At 44.3% G+C, this 17864-nt stretch overlaps 1 protein-coding gene across 2 annotated transcripts; it reads left to right on the plus strand.

Moving 5' to 3' along the window:
- Window positions 1–1002: 1002 nt before the first annotated feature.
- On the plus strand, window positions 1003–17402 carry TBX19 (T-box transcription factor 19). 2 transcript variants are annotated; one of them, XM_075412637.1, is made up of 8 exons: window positions 1003–1243; window positions 6922–7186; window positions 9067–9201; window positions 10013–10074; window positions 11193–11254; window positions 11921–12109; window positions 12987–13119; window positions 17168–17402. In XM_075412637.1, the coding sequence occupies exons 1-8, from the start codon at window positions 1047–1049 to the stop codon at window positions 17400–17402; spliced, it is 1278 nt and encodes a 425-aa protein (XP_075268752.1). In that variant the 5' UTR covers window positions 1003–1046. The 2 variants fall into 2 exon arrangements, with proteins under 2 accessions (XP_075268752.1, XP_009937757.1); XM_009939455.2 differs by having other exon boundaries at window positions 1028–1243; window positions 12008–12109.
- The last annotated feature ends 462 nt before the right edge of the window (window positions 17403–17864 follow it).

The raw sequence follows: 17864 nt of genomic DNA on the forward strand, positions 1-17864 counted from the left end.
TTGTTATGTGCCGAAGTCTAGTGTTTATGGGTCACCAGTATTCACGTGGCCTCCTCTTAACCCTTTAGCATGGAACTGAACCCAGGTCTCTTGCATCCTTGGCTGAGTGCCAAAATTGTTGGACTCCTCAGTAAAATGGTGGCTTCTTTGTGGAGGGTATGTGGAGTTGGATTAAACTTGTCAGGGAAGATCTCAGCCTGAGGCAAGAGGGAATGCCAGTTTTAGGGATGCTGAGAGAGCTTTTGTATGAGATAGACCTTAAGCAAGTCAGCAATGGCAGGCCTCAGGCATCTGGGATCATGCCCAGCACCAGAAGCACTGGGTCTATCCCTGGAAATGCAGCCAGAGGGGAGTTCAGCTGCTCATAACATGCAGCAGGTGTTTTGTGAATGACTGTGGGACCAAGGGATGGACACAGTGGGCATCAACGGTGGAGCATAGGGATGCTACCTTCTCCTTGTGCATTGAAACCTCAGTGCAGAAGGGTCTCTTACTATTACATTTCAATTTGGGAACATAGAGGAAAGAGGTTAATGCATTTATTCAACATACCTGGTGAAAATATTTTAAGACTACCTTCTCTGTGTAACTGTCTTGACTGTTACCAGCTCCTTCAGTCAGAGTCCGCATCAGCGCGAACACAATTTCCATGCATTGTTTCAGTCTGGAAATGAAACAATTTTCATTAATGGAAACCTGGTTCTCAAGCAGAACAATTAGACCCACTTCAGGTTGAAAAAAGATAAAAGCATGCTAATTTGGATGGAGGACTCTTCTTTCAAGGCAGCCAATTGAGTCATCAGCCTGCCACCCACCTGACCGTCTGACAGGTAATTAGGAGATAGTCCTCTTTCTGTGTGGAGTGTGTGCTCCACACGCTGGTGTCACTGCCCATTGGGACTTCCAGGGGAAAGAGCGAGTCAGTGGCAAAAGAGCGAGGAGAGCACGTTTGTCAGACGGTGCCCAATGAAATGACTTGTTTTTTGATTTAGCTCATTATCTGTGTCTTTTAACAGCTACCTGAAGTTTCTGGCAGTAAAGTCGTCATGGCAGACCTGGGCTGCAAAAAACCCAGCGACTGCACCGTCTCCAGGCTTCTCAGTGTGGTGGAGAGCGAACTCCGGGCTGGGAGAGACAAAGGCGACCCCACGGAGAAACAGCTCCAGGTTGTCTTAGAGGATGCGACGCTCTGGCAGAGATTCAGGGAAGTCACTAATGAGATGATTGTGACCAAGAACGGCAGGTGAGTGATCTGCTCAGCGCCGTGGGCTAAGTGTAGGTGACAGCTGGGGGGGGGTTAAGTAGTATAATAATAAACTGTGTGTGCAGTCTCGAAAGAACTGTGATGAGCACATAACGGTTTTATCCCTGCAGCCTCGCAGTCCCCTAAAACCAGCACACGAACAGAATGGGATGCCCCTGCTCGCTGCTAAACCATTCCTGCCACCCTTTATTCCCACTTGTGAAACATGCTGGAGAAATTTATTGACTGACATAAGATTGCACAAAAAGGGAACTTTTGCAGGGGAATAGATGGTACCTCTCAAAACCTTTTGAGTGACTTCTTGTACTAATAATCCTCAGCCTTCATTAGCACGTCCTTACCTGTAGACCTCAAATTACTGTACGGAAGCAGATTGGTGTTGTAATCCCCAGCTGCAGTCCTTGTGTTTCTGGCCTTGGATATTAACAGCTTGTACAAGCAGCCTGTACTTGAATGGGATGCAATAACACTGCCCTCCATGGCATGTATGTGTAGCCCGGACTGCGTGGTTCCACATTGGTATTGCTCCGTAGTTGTTGCTGGTCCCCGTAGAAACAAGTGCGGAATATTGGTTTAACACATGCAGTTTTAGAAAGACAAAATAATGTGATGTAAATTAATCATATATCTTACCATTTGGGGAACGCAGGAAGGCATAGGAAAAGAGTGCAAAACCTGGTGAGAAGGACACTAATTCTGAATCAGATAGTGCTGTGAAGGAGGCTCTCCACAGAGGTTCTGCTCTGAACGGGGCTGGCAGCAGAGTCCAGCACATAACAGACAGGCAGCTACTAGAATAAGGTTGGCCTGTGAAGTGGTGCTAAGGTTTTTATTTAATGTACCTTCACCACCCCTCTGCCGCTCCCCCCCTACATACACACGTTTCTTTTGCAAGACACATAGGAGAGAGGAATTAAGAGATGGAGAGAAAGATTTACTCATGTGGTGTGACATTTATTAATTTTGCAGACTTTGATTTAGCAGAATTTGTGGACGATACTACTGTTGACTGTAGCTTGACAAGGGACACAGGTGAAAGCAGTTAAAAAAAAATCTAATCTGTTGGCTCAGCCAGGTTATTCTGGTGAGAGAACACCTACCTGCCCAAAATATCAGCTCTTGGTGTAACACTGCCTATTGCTATTCTGATTCCTCCTAATAACCTATAGGGATAGAAATCTGCTTTTAAGGTTCTCTTTACACAGAGAAGCTGCTTTTGCTTCATTTAAATTGCTTTAAAAACTGCAGTTAGGCTACAGCAAACTTCTGAGTGGTCTTTCACTTAGTGTACAGTAGCTTAAACTGAGTCCTTAGCAGCATAAGTGACCAAAAATTGGTACAAAGAATCGCGCCTTACTAACAGGGCTTTCTCAGTTTCTTTCGTCTCAGCTAATGTAAATCATGATTGCATGGTGATAGTAGTTCTCTCTAAAATGTCTAGGTGAGTGCATAGATAAAATCTTTTTATGATGATAAGGGAATAGCTCATTCTTTGAATACGCCTGGTTACTTTTTATTTCACTGTTTAAGCTGCCTTATTTTTTTTTTATTCTAACTTACACACTCCTTATCAGCATGATGCTATTTTTCCTGAAGCCAGCAACAGCTCTAGTACTGCCAGTGGGGGAAGGAATAGATTCTTTATGATCAAACTACAGCAATCTCAAAATAAAAAAATATAAAAGCATGTCACACTGTCATCTGCATAAAAACTTTTATAAAGTTTCTGTAGCATCAGGGACTATGAAGAAGGACCTCTTGCGTTTCTGAAAGTATCTTCCATAACAAACACATCAGTGCACCAAAAAAAGGGAATACAGAGTGGCCTATAGCAGAGCTCTCTGAACAACTCCATGCTATTCAAAAGGAGACAAACTTCAGACAGTTTCCTATGAGTGCTGAGTTTTTTTGAGGTTCAAGATTCTTCAGTGATTGTCTCCAGAGGGATTCTCAAAAGAAAAAATATTGATCTAATTCTGCTGCTGCTTAAATCAGTAGAACGAACTCAGTAATTCTTGCTGACAGGTATATGAACGCTTTTGAAAGTTGTGTTCTACGATTAACAAGAAGAGCCAGTCTGAACTTCTGCATCTGAAAACTAAGACAGTTTGTACAGACATGTTAGCAAAATTCAGAAATTAAACCAAAACCTAATATAGAAGCATCCAGGAGAATGAAAGGATGATTGTTTAGTGATCCTCAAGTGTCAAATTCTAGCATGCACAGTTCTGTCATCTGCTGTGATTGAGTCATCTCTAATTGGTACCAAGGGTCCCACAATGTCATAATTAGATGGACCAACTTCAGTGTTAATACATAGATACGTCTCCATTGCTGTATCGTACTTCATTATAATAATCACCTGCCATAGCAATATGCCTAGGTACACAGGGAAGATAGGTATATTCTGAACAGGATAGACATCAGTGAAATTAAACCACATGCTGTATGGCAAAATACATCCCAGGGGGTGCAGGTGATATGGTGGAAATCAGTCTCCTATTTTACTCAGATTTATTGTAAATCAGTTGGCATTTCAATATCAAACACTCTGTTTCTGATTGGACAGGTTTTCTCTCTCAGGGTTCATACCATATTAGCTATGCAGTATGCAGAGACTTTGCAGTCCGTGTTATTGCCTGGAGGCAGGAAGGTGCCACTGTTCCCCTCTGCACGTGGGGAGAATCCACCGTGGATCAATGCAGGCAAATGTGAGTGGGGGGAATGCTAAAGCAACTCTACTGGTTACTACACATTCGAGTTTGATATCAAACATGTTCCCACTCAAGTTCTATACTGTGGAGTAACTGTAGCAGATCTGCTCTAAATAAATTGAAGAGGCTGAAGTGCTCAGCTATTGCAGTAATGGAGGTCACGTGTGTACCTACATGATCATTGAAAAAAAGCATTCTGACTGAAACAAATTTGGAGAAATCATCATTCACTATGCCAAATGATAGACGAATGTGATTTTAACAGTAAAGCAACTTAATCATCAGAACAAGTGAGGTGGTAGGTTTTCCATCGCTAGAATCTGTACAGTCAAGACATGCTGGTCCAAATGAGGTGGCGATTAGCTGTGTACAAAGCAGGTTAACACAGGGAAGTGCTATAATCTCTGTGATACAGGAGGTCAGAGCTGATGATGACTATTCCCTTCTGGCATTAGTCTATAGGTCTTTTGGAGGTAAACTCAAGCCTCTCAAGTAGAAAGGCAGAGAAGTCTCCATTGTGGGCAGAGGAATTAACAACCTGTATGTAACACAAATAGTTCTGAGAAATCTAGTGAAATTAAATTTTCACGTGGATGAATTTTCCCCTCCACTTCAATTTCAGCTAAATATCTACGCGTGTTACTTCGAAGACTGACTGTAGGGAGTCTGGGGGGAGCAGGGAGCAACGCATCCATATTTTTTATCAGATCCCAGTTTGATAGTTGGTGCATCCTGGTCAGAAAGACACATTAAATGTAGCATATAAATCTTTGCCTTAGCTAGAAAGATCACGGCTCTATATATCTCAGTTTCTCCATGTTGTGCTGGCCCTACATCACCAAGTACTTAGATGAAAAATCCAAAACGTCTCAAATCTGTCTTTTCCTGTCAGCAGAAGGTGCTGAATGTATACAGCAAGAACTATACAAAGGTGTCCAGAAAGACAGGTGTGAGTGGGATGTCATAAGGAGATTGTTAGCAACCTGCAGTTGGGTGTCACTGGAGAGCATGGCTCCAGGGGCAGACTTTTGGGGTCCCTTGAGAGAGCCTGGATTTTCAGTCCCCTTCTTGTGTATTTTGGATGTCTTGCACTGCTACCTAACTAAGCCTAGAGAGCTACCTCACCTTAGCCCCACGGCCACGGACCTCAGGCTATTGCTGTGGTTGCTTGGTGTAACCAGTCTCTACACCCGCAGAGAAAAGGAGCTTAAAGAGTCATTGGCCTGTGCATAAAAAAGTGGCATGGCAAAACGGCAGCTGCCAGGAGAGGTCAGTACGGAGGTGTCTGGGGCAGGGAGGCCTCTTACTCATATGAGAAGAATGTAGGAGGTGATATGTAACAGCTGTAATAATCCTCCACAGTAATGACGTGTATTCCTTGACAAGTTAAGAAACTTAATGAATAGGATACCTTTGTTGGGAGACTCCTCTGCTCTGCTGACCACAAATTTTTCCCAGTTGCTGAAGCTGTTGGGGCCTTACTAACTCTATTGCTGCAGACTTCCAGGCACTGAGATGCCAATTCAAAGCTGTGTGGCATGGATCACAAGTACTGGGGCAGACAGAAAACTGCTGAAAGTCTAGCTGTGAGCTGCTGCAAATCTCCTTTACAAAAGAAAAAAATAATTGAGAAGGGATTGAGAAATGGTGACATTGGACCTTTAAGCACAAAAGGACCATTTTCCCAAAACTAAACAAACGCAGGATTTCAGTTTTAAATGCACAAGATGGTGGGGAGGCTGGATGACAGATGTTTAGATCTTAGTAAAGGACAGCATAGTAGCTAAGGTGGAGCTAAAAGCAGAAGAGCCTGATCAAGCTGATGAGGTCAGGGAATATGGAAGGATGGGACCAAATTACTGGAAGAACCGCCAAGTGCAAGGTCTAATGGCAAGGTTTTAACCAGACTTCTCAAACTGGAGATATATGTAACAGTAGTGGGATGGTATGTGAATACTTGCACTTAAAAAAGGGAGAAAACACGTTTCAGCTAACTACAGACTTTTTCATATATCCCTGTAATAAGAATTCAGGATGTCTTTTGAAGGAAAGAGTAATGAAATATGTGGAAGACAATGGAAAATGAGATAAGAAGGCATTTTCTTAAATTTGTCATGACAGACTAACCTGATACAACCCTGACAAAGTAAACAAGTATTTTTTAGACAAGGAGAATGTAGCAGACTTATTAGGGCATTTAGAATAGCGCTACCTGGAAACCATTATTCAGGTGGGATATGTCAGGGATTAACACAAGAACCAAGGCAAATGACAGAGGGAAGTGACTGACTCTGCTCACAAAAATGATAGCATATGACAGTCCCTTCAGAGGCAGGGAGAGAACCTTTTTGTATAGAGTAGTGTGGTCAATAAATCAAATGGGAGTCTGATGAATACCCAGGATTATGTCCTGAGTGCTGGAGATTGCAGGATGATTTCAGGGGCCGTATCCAGAGTCAGACAAGGTGGGACTTGGCCACTGGACAGAGTACAGAATCTAAGCACCAAAGAAGTGCACTTCATCACAGGGTTCTGCAGTTAATGCAGTGAATCTGTGGTTCAGCTCCACATTCTCAGCCATTTTCAACTCTGTTCAATCTTGTTCGTGACTTCTTGTCCCACACCTAAGGATATATTTAGCATGTCCAGACCCCATGGGCTCTGCTGACACTATACACAGTACATTAATTACGTTCATAACTCTTGGCATGATAAAGACCTTAGTGCCCTACTGTAGAGATAACATGTTTTTTTTCCAAATGATTGAAATAAAATAAAAATAAAATGAAGGATTAACCTTTAAGAGACTGCTTCAGCCAGATGGAGGGAGGGAGGATGTTTTCTACATTGACCTAATCTGTGAGCATCTGGCCACAAACATATGGAGGAGAGTCTTTCAAAACCAGTTTCCAGTGGTGTCTCCCTTTCTTGTTTCCCGGCCAGGAGGATGTTCCCTGTTTTGAAGATCAGCGTGTCAGGCTTGGACCCGAACGCCATGTATTCCTTCCTGTTGGACTTTGCCCCGACTGATAGCCACCGCTGGAAGTACGTCAATGGCGAGTGGGTGCCGGCTGGGAAACCAGAGCCGCCAAACCACAGCTGCGTCTACATCCACCCAGACTCTCCCAACTTTGGGGCCCATTGGATGAAAGCTGCCATTTCCTTCAGCAAAGTCAAACTTACCAACAAGCTCAATGGGAGTGGGCAGGTATGGCCTGATGTTTCCCCATACACCTCTTGGCTTCAATTGCAAGCACCTACCAATCAAGAAATATCAAGGGTGCATTTATGTAATTATAGAGGCCCTTACAGGCCTCTTCACCCACAGATGCCAATTATTCTCTGGAGGCCAAATGTAAACAGGAATAAACAGGCCTTAATTGGCGCTTTCAGATTTTAATGGACTTCTTGATGTTAAGAGAGACAGAGTGCTGTGGTTTACTTAATCATCAGGGGGCTTTTCAGAGTTGGTCTTGTGTGCTGGGGATTTTTACACAGGACTTCAGAGAAGGGGGAAAAAATGGTCATGGGTATTAGGTTTTTGTTGTGTTCCCCCATGTTGTTTGGTGTAAGTGGAATGTTGGCAGGAGTCAGATAGCAGAATAAAAGGCTGCTCCTAAATGAAATAATTACTACGTCTGCTTCTGCATCATGATAATTATCAATATTCTATTGAATCAGCTTTGGCCTTTGGAAAGAAACCACATGTACCAGAAATAAGTGACTTTCTCTTTGAACCCCTTAAAAATGCAAACAGGAAAATTAGTTTTGTTTCGTATTTTATTTTGGTGATGCATCTAAAGGTAAAATGTTGCAGAAGACCTTTTGTTTGCTTGTTTGTTTTGTACAAAACTCCTACATTGGATGACACTTGTCAGCCCAGAATCAATTTATTTCATGTAAATATTATATGTTGTCTATCTGTTATTTCCATTAGGTTTGCGAGGTACCTCCACAAGCCTACTACCCTAATTAGGTAGGAAATGATCTCCATTTTTACAGACTGGAGAACAGAAAGATGACCTGACTTTTCCTAAGTCACACATGGAATCAGCACACGAGATTTAATGTGAAGCATAGAACGGGATCTGAATTTGCAAATTCTTGTCTTGCATGCAGGACCTCAGAAAAGTTAAAGGCCTCAGGAAAAGCATGCATGGGGGTAAAAAAGGTACAGGAAACCAACCTGGAGGGTCAAAGAGATCCTGGAAAAAAAACCAGGGGAACACAATATGTATATATGGTGAAGAGGAAAAAAGTAGAAAGTAGAGGAGGAAAAGCCATATGAGAAACAGAGCCCAAACGAAAGTCAATAAAAGTCACTAAATAACAAATGACTAAAGCTCCCTTTGTTTTCTTTTGAAATCTGGACAACAGTGTTAAGGTAAACCATGTCCCCACTCTCTGCTTCAGCTTCCCCTTCTGTGGTGTTTTTAGAAAGCAGTAGCTGACTAGCAGTGCTTTATGCTAATGGATGTGTTCTTCCATATGTATATATATATGTATGCACGCAGCACTTTCCAAAGTACAGATTTTTTTAAAAAAAAATCTTGCAGTAGAAAGAATTAAGCAATATAATAGACCTCCTGAGGAAGGTGTATTGTGGAATCAACACTATTCACAGCTTTTAATGCCAGGTTAGAGACATCTGTTGAGGCTTGATTAGATACACTTCATGTTGCCCAGGGAGATGACTAGGTGACTGCCTCAGCTCCTCCTGGCCCTGATTTCTGTGATGGTGGTTCTGAGTCTTTCAGATAACAGAAGCAGGACAGGGATTGCTTCTTAACTGTTTCAACAGCCTCTAGTGCAGGGGAAACCCAATGGTTTGAAGGTCATAGCTGCTAACACAAATATTCACTAATGTTGCTGTATCAGAAGTTTTAAATGCAAGTCCAGTGAAGTTTCATTCTGTTCAGCCCTGTGGTTCATCAGAAGGGAGAAAAGCACCTGCTCTTCTGCTGTCAGTAATCACTGACTGGGGAGGTTTAGCAGTGACATCTGGTCTATTATAGAGCCAGAGCGAAAGAGCAGCTGTGGGATACCAGAGTGGCATTGGGGTCTGTCTCTCTGTTTTGTTTTCTGCAGATAATGTTGAACTCCCTGCACAAATATGAGCCCCAGGTACACATAGTTCGCGTAGGAGGCCCCCACCGGATGGTGATGAACTGCTCCTTCCCTGAGACGCAGTTCATAGCTGTGACTGCCTATCAAAATGAAGAGGTAGGCAGATGCCACACTGTGCTCTTGGTCACCATTGATGAGATATATTAAAAGCTTATTAACTACAAGATCAGCATGGACAGACCGGTCCTTTTCTTGTTTCCCCGCCAGTCCCATGCAGTGTGATGCTCCATCCGGTCTAATACTCTATCTTCTCTCTGCGGTTGAACATTGTCTGATCTAGTGTCTGGCTGCAGTACTAAGCCAGGTTTAGCTTAATATCCTGTCACAGCTATTCCAAACTGGTCCATCTGTCCTGGCATCCCAGTCCCTTACTGGAAAAAGACCCCTACAGTCAAGTCCAGCATCTTTCTCCAGCAATGACCGATAGTTATAATGATAACCCTATCTCTCCCCGCTCCTCATAATACATACAATTGCAGAACAGTGCAACATTCCATGGGAAAATTTCCTCCCAACCCCAAAACTGTAATTGAGGGATGCTTTGGATTGTGACGGTTCCTAACTCATGTGATATCCCTTAGCTAGTGCTGCTGCAGATTTGATTCATGCTTGGTAGGATTTCAGTGTTTAAATTCTCTTGAAAGTTTTGCCATCTCACAGGATTTGCCAGACTGGACCATGCCATTAGGCTGCCCTGACTGGTGTTATGCCTGTGGCACTGAGCAGTACACAGCACTCTGCAGTGAGCAAAGCTCTCCCCAAACCAGCCCTGGAAAACATAATGTGTGGGGATATAGTTTGTTAGGCTAACCAAGGCAGTTCTACCTAGATTACTCTGGAAGATGTTTTGTCAAGCGTCTATTCCAAATTGCCTTCACTAACATGCCTTGTTTTCTGTAAACTCAAGATAACAGCTCTCAAAATCAAGTATAATCCCTTTGCCAAAGCCTTCCTGGATGCGAAGGAAAGGTGAGTTCTTTTTTTTGCTCCAGTAGCATTTTGCTGCTGATAAGGTTAAAACTGTGGCATCAAAATGTGAAAGATAAATTATATAACTTAATCTTATTTCTGCTGTCTTAAATCCAGAGTCACTCCACTGATATTAGTGGGAAGGCTCTCTATATAATTATTACAATAGGGTCTGAAGTGGGTCAATATCCTCTTGGCAATCCTAGGATTTATCACTGTCTACACAGGAAGCCTGAAATGAGATGGTGTGAACTTCCCCAGTAATGTTATACACTGCATATGTTTGCTACATTGTACTTACTCTCCAATGAATCTGTAACTTGATAGCTCAGGGGAATAAAAGTTAACTGCAGATGTCGAAAAGCATAACTAAAGTGAAAGTGCGTGAAAGTGCACAGCAACTTCAACGTAACTACACTGCTATTATTAAATCTGTGTGATAACGTATGATGTGTTTATTAACAGTAACCTGTAGGTGCTCACTATATAAGATGTTAGAGACGGTTCCATCAGAAACAAATTGTGGTTTATCTTTCTAAAGTTTTACTTGCATCATCCACGCTGGTGCAGAGGGGCATCCAAATGATGCATTCCAGTCCATAATTGCTAATAAATTTTGTTTGGACCTGCTGTGTCTTGTGACACGTGAAGTATCCCACATGCCTGCCGGAGAATCTGTATTTCTTCCCATCCCTCTCACCCCTTAAGAAGCTGCTGTGTCTCAGCGTCGGGGTTTCCAGCTGCGGAGGGGGAATCCTGCCTTTGGCTTGCCTGGCTGAGCAGGAGGCAGAGCCCGGCCTTGGTCTGGGCGGGAGGCCAGGATGAGGCTGTTGATGCAAGCAGAAACGGTACCCACAGGTAGATTTAGAATTCCAGGTTCAGCCCCCAAATTTGGCACAAATTTAGGAACATTTTTATGTATGCCATGAAACATAAGTTCCTGCTTCCCTCATGGCAGACTGCAGAAAAGTCTTCTGCTGCCTAGCAAGTCGTTAAAGAAGATGGATTTCCCTCCTTTTTAACTTACTTTTCCATTTTTTTAGTGAATAGTTCTGGTTTTAACTTTCTTTTGTAATTTCTCAATGAGAAATTTAACCATTAAGCATTCTGCTTTTCAGAAATCATCCCAAGGATGCTCCAGAAACAGTCTCTGAAGGTCAACATATGACATATTCTCACTGTAAGGTTTTTATTCGTGTCACCTGGAAGTTTTGTGTAATATGTTAGGTGCTGGGAGCTGGGACTTGCTTAACTGGATCATATCAATCATTCACCAAGACCTAAATTGTGTTCATAGACAAGCATCATTTAAAAAAAAAAAAAACAAAACTCAAGAAACCTCACAGTAGGAAATAATGTGACACTTTCTGCAGAAGGATCATTTTCCTTATGATCCGTTTTTTCATCATTAAAAGGAATTTAGAATCAAGATAATATGTGGCATTTGTAGGGCTTTCTCCCCCTTTTTTATGTATCTGTAACTGTGAATTTTTTATCACCTAAAAAATTACCTTTCATTGGTGAACAGGTAAAAAAAAATGGGGGGAGCACAGCTTGTGTTTGTTTTAACGGTCGTCAGTTTTTCTTTCATTCATTCTTTGATATTTATGACATTTTGTTAGTTGTTTTCAGGTCTTTTTTTAGGGTTGGTGGTTTGGGGTTTTTTTTGGAGGGGGGGGGTGGTGGTGGTTTTTTTTTTTTTGATTGTCTGTTGTTCCATAAACCACTATCTTGGAAACTGCTTGGTATTTCTGAGGCACAGCTTATTCTTCAAGAAGGCTGGCTGTTTTATTGTATTGCAGTGGTTTAGTGCAATCATAGTTTTCTTCTCCCTTTCCCCTCGAAGTGGGCGGCTGGTTGATTTCCAACCCAGACACAATGTGTGCGTCGGGAAGCTCTAATTATCAGTACACTGGACCTTTGCCTCTGCCAGCTCCACACACTCCCCATGGCTGCGAGCGATATTCAGCACTGCGAGGGCATCGGGCTGCTCCATACCCACCTTCCTACGTGCAGAGAAATCACTCACCTACAGGTACAACCGTAATGCTGCTTTGCTTCCAGGGAACAGACACTTTCTGCCTGACCGACCGTTGCTTTAGGTTAGCATGAGCATTAAAACGAGCATGAGCTGAGGCTAGGAAAGAGCACGATGAATCTCTGTAACAATCTGCACTGAACCTTGCATGGAGTATGTTTAAGGCAGCAAAACAAGAGGTACAAAGAGCTGGGTGCACTGTAACTGTTAATTATAAATGAGAATGAACAATCTTGCTTAAAGTACAGCTCCCAATTATACATAAAGAGCATTGCAAGCCTTCTTTCAATGTCATGTCATGAAGCGGTTGTGCTCTTAAGTTGAAGAGGCCCTTAGGAACATGGTAGGAGCTGACTTGAGATGAGGGAATTTTGGAATTTCCAAAATGTCTTCTGACTCCCTTTCACTCTCTAGATCTGGGTGCAGAGTTCCAGAAATTGATTCTACTTTGATCAGAGGAATTTGGCCAGAAACAAGAGTAAGGATAAAGCAATCTGCTCACTAATTGTAATTTAGCATGGCATCCTGTTTAACGGAAATATTTAAGCTCAAGTTATAAGGAAATCTGTATCAAAACATTGCCAGTCATATGGCAATTATCATTAATGAAAAGACTATTAGTCAGACTTGTGAAAATGCATATCCTACGTCTATCATGCTGTACCTTCTCATATACCACCTGGAATTACAATAGCACCTTGCTACTCTCTTATTAAACGTGAATTTTGTCCTTTTACCTATGGTTAGGAACCTCATGATCAGGTTGCTTCCTCAGGCCTACCCATGTTCTGCTGTTGCCTTAAGACGATGTCTCTGCAATAGTCACTGAGGATTTCTTTGTTGCTTTTTCTCTCTCCCCTCCCTGCCCCCCAAGTTAATTTGTTGGAGAGCTCCAGCAATAATCTTCAGGTATTCTCAGGACATGACAGCTGGACTTTGCCATCCTCTCCACATGCTAATTTGCTTTCAGTGCCACACACAAAGGGAGCTGCCAGCCCTGGACCCAGGTAAAGTTCACAGAATCATAGAATGGTTTGGATTGGAAGGGACCTTAAAGACCATCTAGTTCCAACCCCCTGCCATGGGCAGGCACACCTGCCACTAGACCAGGTTGCCCAAAACCCCATCCAACCTGGCCTTGAACACTTCCATGGAGAGGGCATCCACAGCCTCTCTGGGCAGCCTGTTCCAGTGCCTCACCACCCTCACAGTAAAGAATTTCTTCCTAATATCTAATCTAAAACTACCCTCTTCCAGTTTAAAGCCATTACCCCTTGTCCTATCACTACAGGCCCTTGTCAGAACTCTCCAGCTTTCTTGTAGGCCCCCCTCAGGCACTGGAAGGCTGCTATAAGGTTACATTAAAAGTGCTGGTATTAGGAGCAGCGAGGCTGCCTTGGTGAGTCACACTTTGTTCCAAGCTTTAATCGGTATCCAGGATTTGAAACATGTCCTAAGTGCCCAACTCGAGATTCCTGGACAGAACTTTCCAACAAGTTAATTATCTCCTGCTCTGAAATCAATGGGTGCTTTGGTTTTCCCTAGCACTGATGAGAACCAGGATCTTGGAACAGCCACAGAGAACTCTGGTATCCACAGCCTGTGAGCGTTTTAAAGCCAAATTATTTTTCTCTATACATTCCTCACTATTCTTCTGCATGAAATGAGGATCCTACTCCCATGCAGGGATGTAACAATAGAATTCATATTCTACTATAAAAATATTATTAAAAGGGTGGTAAACAGATCTAGGAGTGGCTGGAATTTAGACCTAGAGAGTCAATTAATTATCAAGCATTTCCCCTTCTTTTCCCAAAATAAATGCACACATTTCTTCTCTAATTTAGTTGCCAGAACAATCAGCTGCAACTCTTTAAAATTCATAAGCATGGAATCATGGAATCATAGCTTGGAAAAGACCTCTAAGATCATGAAGTCCAACCATCCACCCAACACCACCATGCCTACTAAACCATACTCCGAAAGTGCCACATCTACATGTTTTTTGAACACCTCCGGGGATGGTGACTCAGCCACCTCCCTGGACAGCCTGTTCCAGTGTCTGACCACTCCTTCAGTAAAGAAATTTTTCCTAATATCCAATCTAAACCTCCCCTGACGCAACTTGAGGCCATTGCCTCTCGTCCTATCGCTAGTTACCTGGGAGAAGAGACCAACACCTGCCTCACTACGACCTCCTTTCAGGTAGTTGTAGAGAGCAATAAGGTCTCCCCCTCAGCCTCCTCTTCTCCAGACTAAACAGCCCCAGTTCCTTCAGCCACTCCTCATAAGACTTGTTCTCCAGACCCTTCACCAGCCTCGTTGCCCTTCTCTGGACACGCTCCAGCACCTCAATGCCTTTCTTTTAGTGAGGGGCCCAAAACTGAACACAGTACTTGAGGTGTGGCCTCACCAGTGCCGAGTACAAGGGTCCCTACTCCTGCTGGCCACACTATTCCTGATAGAAGCCAGGATGCCGTTGGCCTTCTTGGCCACCTGGGCACACTGCTGGCTCATGCTCAGCCGGCTGTCGACCAACACCCCAAGGTCCTTTTCCGCCGGGCAGCTTTCGAGCCACTTCCCCAAGCCTGCAGTGTTGCATGGGGTTGTTGTGACCCAAGTGCAGGACCTGGCATTTGGCCTTGTTGAACCTCATACAGTTGGCCTCGGCCTATCGATCCAGTCTGTCCAGATCCCTCTGCAGAGCCTTCCTACCCTCAAGCAGATTGACACTCCTGCCCAATGTGGTGTCATCTGCAGACTTAATGAGGGAGCACTCAATCCCCTCATCCAGATCATTGATGAAGATGTTAAACAAGACCGGACCCAAACCTGAGCCCTGGGGGACAACACTCCTGACCGGCCACCAGCTGGATTTCACTCCATTCACCACCACTCTCTGTGCTCGGCCATTCAGCCAGTTCTCTATCCAGTGAAGACACCCATCCAAACCATGGGCAGCTAGTTTCTCCAGGAGGATGCTGTGGAAGACAGTGTCAAAGGCCTTACTAAAGTCCAGGTAGATGACATCCACAGCCTTTCCCTCATCCACTAGGCAGGTCACCTGGTCATAGAAGGAAATCAGGTTGGTCAAGCAGGACCTGCCTTTCATGAACCCATGCTGGCTGGGCCTGATCCCCTGGTTGTCCTTCACATGCCCAGTGAGCGCACTCCGGATGAATTGCTCCATGATCTTCCCCAGCACCAAGGTCAGGCTGACAGGCCTGTAGTTCCCAGGATCCTCCTTCCAGCCCTTCTTGTAGATGGGTGTTACACTGGCGATCCTCCAGTCATCTGGGACCTCCCTTGTTAACTAGGACTGCTGATAGATGATGGAGAGTGGCTTGGTCAGCTCCTCCACCAGTTCCCTCAGCACTCTTGGGTGGATCCCATCTGGCCCCATAGACTTGCAAGTGTCCAGGTGGCATAGCTGCTTCCTCCTGGATTATGGGAGATTTATTCTGCTCTCCATCTCTATCTTCCAGCACTGGGGGCTGACTACCCTGGGAATAAGCAGTCTGACTACTAAAGACTGAGGCAAAGAAGGCATTAAGTACCTCAGCCTTTTCCTTATCCTTGTTGGCAATATTCCCCCCCGTGTCCAATAAAGGACGGAGACTCTCCTTGGCCCTCTTTTTGTTGTTAATGTATTTGTAAAAACATTTTTGTTGTCCCTTACAACAGTGGCCAGCCTGTGTTCTAGCTGGGCTTTTGACTTTTTCATTTCCTCTCTGCACAACCTAACGAGACCCCTGTATTCCTCTTGAGTCGCCCACCCTTTTTTTCCATAAATGGTAGACCCTCCTTTTTTTTCTGAGTCCCAGGAAGAGCTCCCTGTTCAGCCAGGCTGGTTGTCTTCCCCGCCAATTCATCTTGCTGCACAAGGGGACAGCCTGCTCCTGTGCCTTTAAGACTTCCTCCTTGAAGAATGTCCAGCCTTCCTGGACCCCTTTGCCCTTGAGGACTCTCTCCCAAGGGACTCTCTCAACCAGCATCCTGAACAGGCCCAAGTCTGCCCTCCGAAAGTCCATGGTGGTGATTTTGCTGGCCCTCCTCTTCACCTCGAACCGAGAACTTTGTCATTTCATGGTCACTAAGCCCAAGATGACCTCTGACCACCACATTTCCCACCAGTCCTTCTCTGTTAGTAAACAGCAGGTCTAGCAAGGCACCTCGCCTGGTAGGCTCACTTACCAGCTGAATCAGGAAGTTACGTTCCACACCCTAGGAAGCTCCTGGACTGTTTCCTCTCTGCTGTGTTGTATTTCCAGCAGATGTCCAGTAAGTTAAAGTCCTCCACAAGAACAAGGGCTAGCGATTGTGAGATTTCTGACATCCTCTTGCAGAATATTTCATCTACCTCTTCATCCTGGTTGGGTGGTCTATAACAGACCCCCAGCAGGTTGTCTGCCTTGTTGGCTTTCCCCCTCGTCTTTACCCATAAGCATTCGACCTTGTCATCACAATCATTGAGCTCTATACAATCGAAGCCGTCCCTAACATACAGAGCCACCCCACCGCCTCTCATTCCTTGTCTGTGCCTTCTGAAGAGCTTATAGCCATCCATCACAGCACTCCAGTCATGAGAGTCATCCTGCCACGTTTCTGTGATGGTGACCAAGTCATAGCTGTCCTGCTGCACAATGGCTTCCAGTTCCTCCTGTTTATTGCCCATGCTGCGAGCATTGGTGTAGAGCTGGGCTGTCGATCTCACCCCCAACACTGGCATGCCACGCCTGGGCTCATCTCTAGTGAGCCAGGTTATATCCCTTTCCCCCTTCGAACCTAGTTTAAAGCCCTCTTGATGAGCCCTGCCAGCTCCAAGCATTCACAAAAAGGTCTTTAAATCTTGAAATCTCACACATATTTGTACATTTCTTTTCGTGCCTCTCTCCATGGTCACTGGTGGTTTTTCACTTAAGATCTGCAGTTCAGTAACTCGATTCAGATAGCTGCCTTTTAGCAGATAATGCACTTGACTTTACTGTGGTAAGTCCTGTGCAGGGGAAAATGCTTTGAAATAAGTCATTCAATTTGTACTGCTTTTTTTTCCAGCCACTACCCTTGCCTGTGGACAGTGAGTAACAGTGCTGTAAATGTTGCCAACCCGGGAAGCGAGGTGAACAGCAGCCCTTCGAGCATGTTTCTGAGGGGCAATGTCCCCTTACCCACTGCATCATCAGTCCAAATCCCTCTGCAGGGATCGGTGTCTGGCAGCATGGAAACGCAAGGGGAAACTGCTCTGGCCAGACTCGCCGACTCTGCGTGGACGTCCACACACTCCTTTTAACGGCCAGGCAGCTCATGAGGGAAGCTCCGCCAAACAAGACTGACACAAATGGCAAATGATCCCCAAGAACTGCAGCTCAGAGCAGGGATGTGTATGCAGAAAACTGACTTCATCAAACATCACTTTCCACAATGTACGTCTGGTGTGCCAGAGAAGCCAAAATGCATAATGCAAAGGCAGGAAATGTTATGGGAACCAGCTTATCGCTGTAAGCTTTACACATCATTCAGTATGATGTCCAGAAATAATCTTTATAGTTAGTTGTGCTTCTGTATCACACAATATCACACAACCCTCCCCTCCAAAAACAGTCAGAGACATGGGACTGAGTGAAGCAGACATGGAAGCTGGATATTTGCATGTCATTTTAAAAGTCCTTTCTGTAACTAACAGCCAAGTCCAGGGAAAATTGTGAGCAAGCTCACAATCTGTAATTTGAAGGGACTTTGAAGTCCCTTTGAA

Source organism: Opisthocomus hoazin, chromosome 1 (genome assembly GCF_030867145.1).
Source record: "Opisthocomus hoazin isolate bOpiHoa1 chromosome 1, bOpiHoa1.hap1, whole genome shotgun sequence".
Taxonomy (NCBI): domain Eukaryota; kingdom Metazoa; phylum Chordata; class Aves; order Opisthocomiformes; family Opisthocomidae; genus Opisthocomus; species Opisthocomus hoazin.

Coding starts and splice junctions, on each gene's coding strand:
- TBX19 (XM_075412637.1), top strand. CDS start 1,047: ATGGCAGACCTGGGCTGCAAAAAACCCAGCGACTGCACCGTCTCCAGG. Junction 1,244..6,921: donor ATTGTGACCAAGAACGGCAG/GTGAGTGATCTG, acceptor TTTCCCGGCCAG/GAGGATGTTCCCTGTTTTGA. Junction 10,075..11,192: donor TTCCTGGATGCGAAGGAAAG/GTGAGTTCTTTT, acceptor TCTGCTTTTCAG/AAATCATCCCAAGGATGCTC.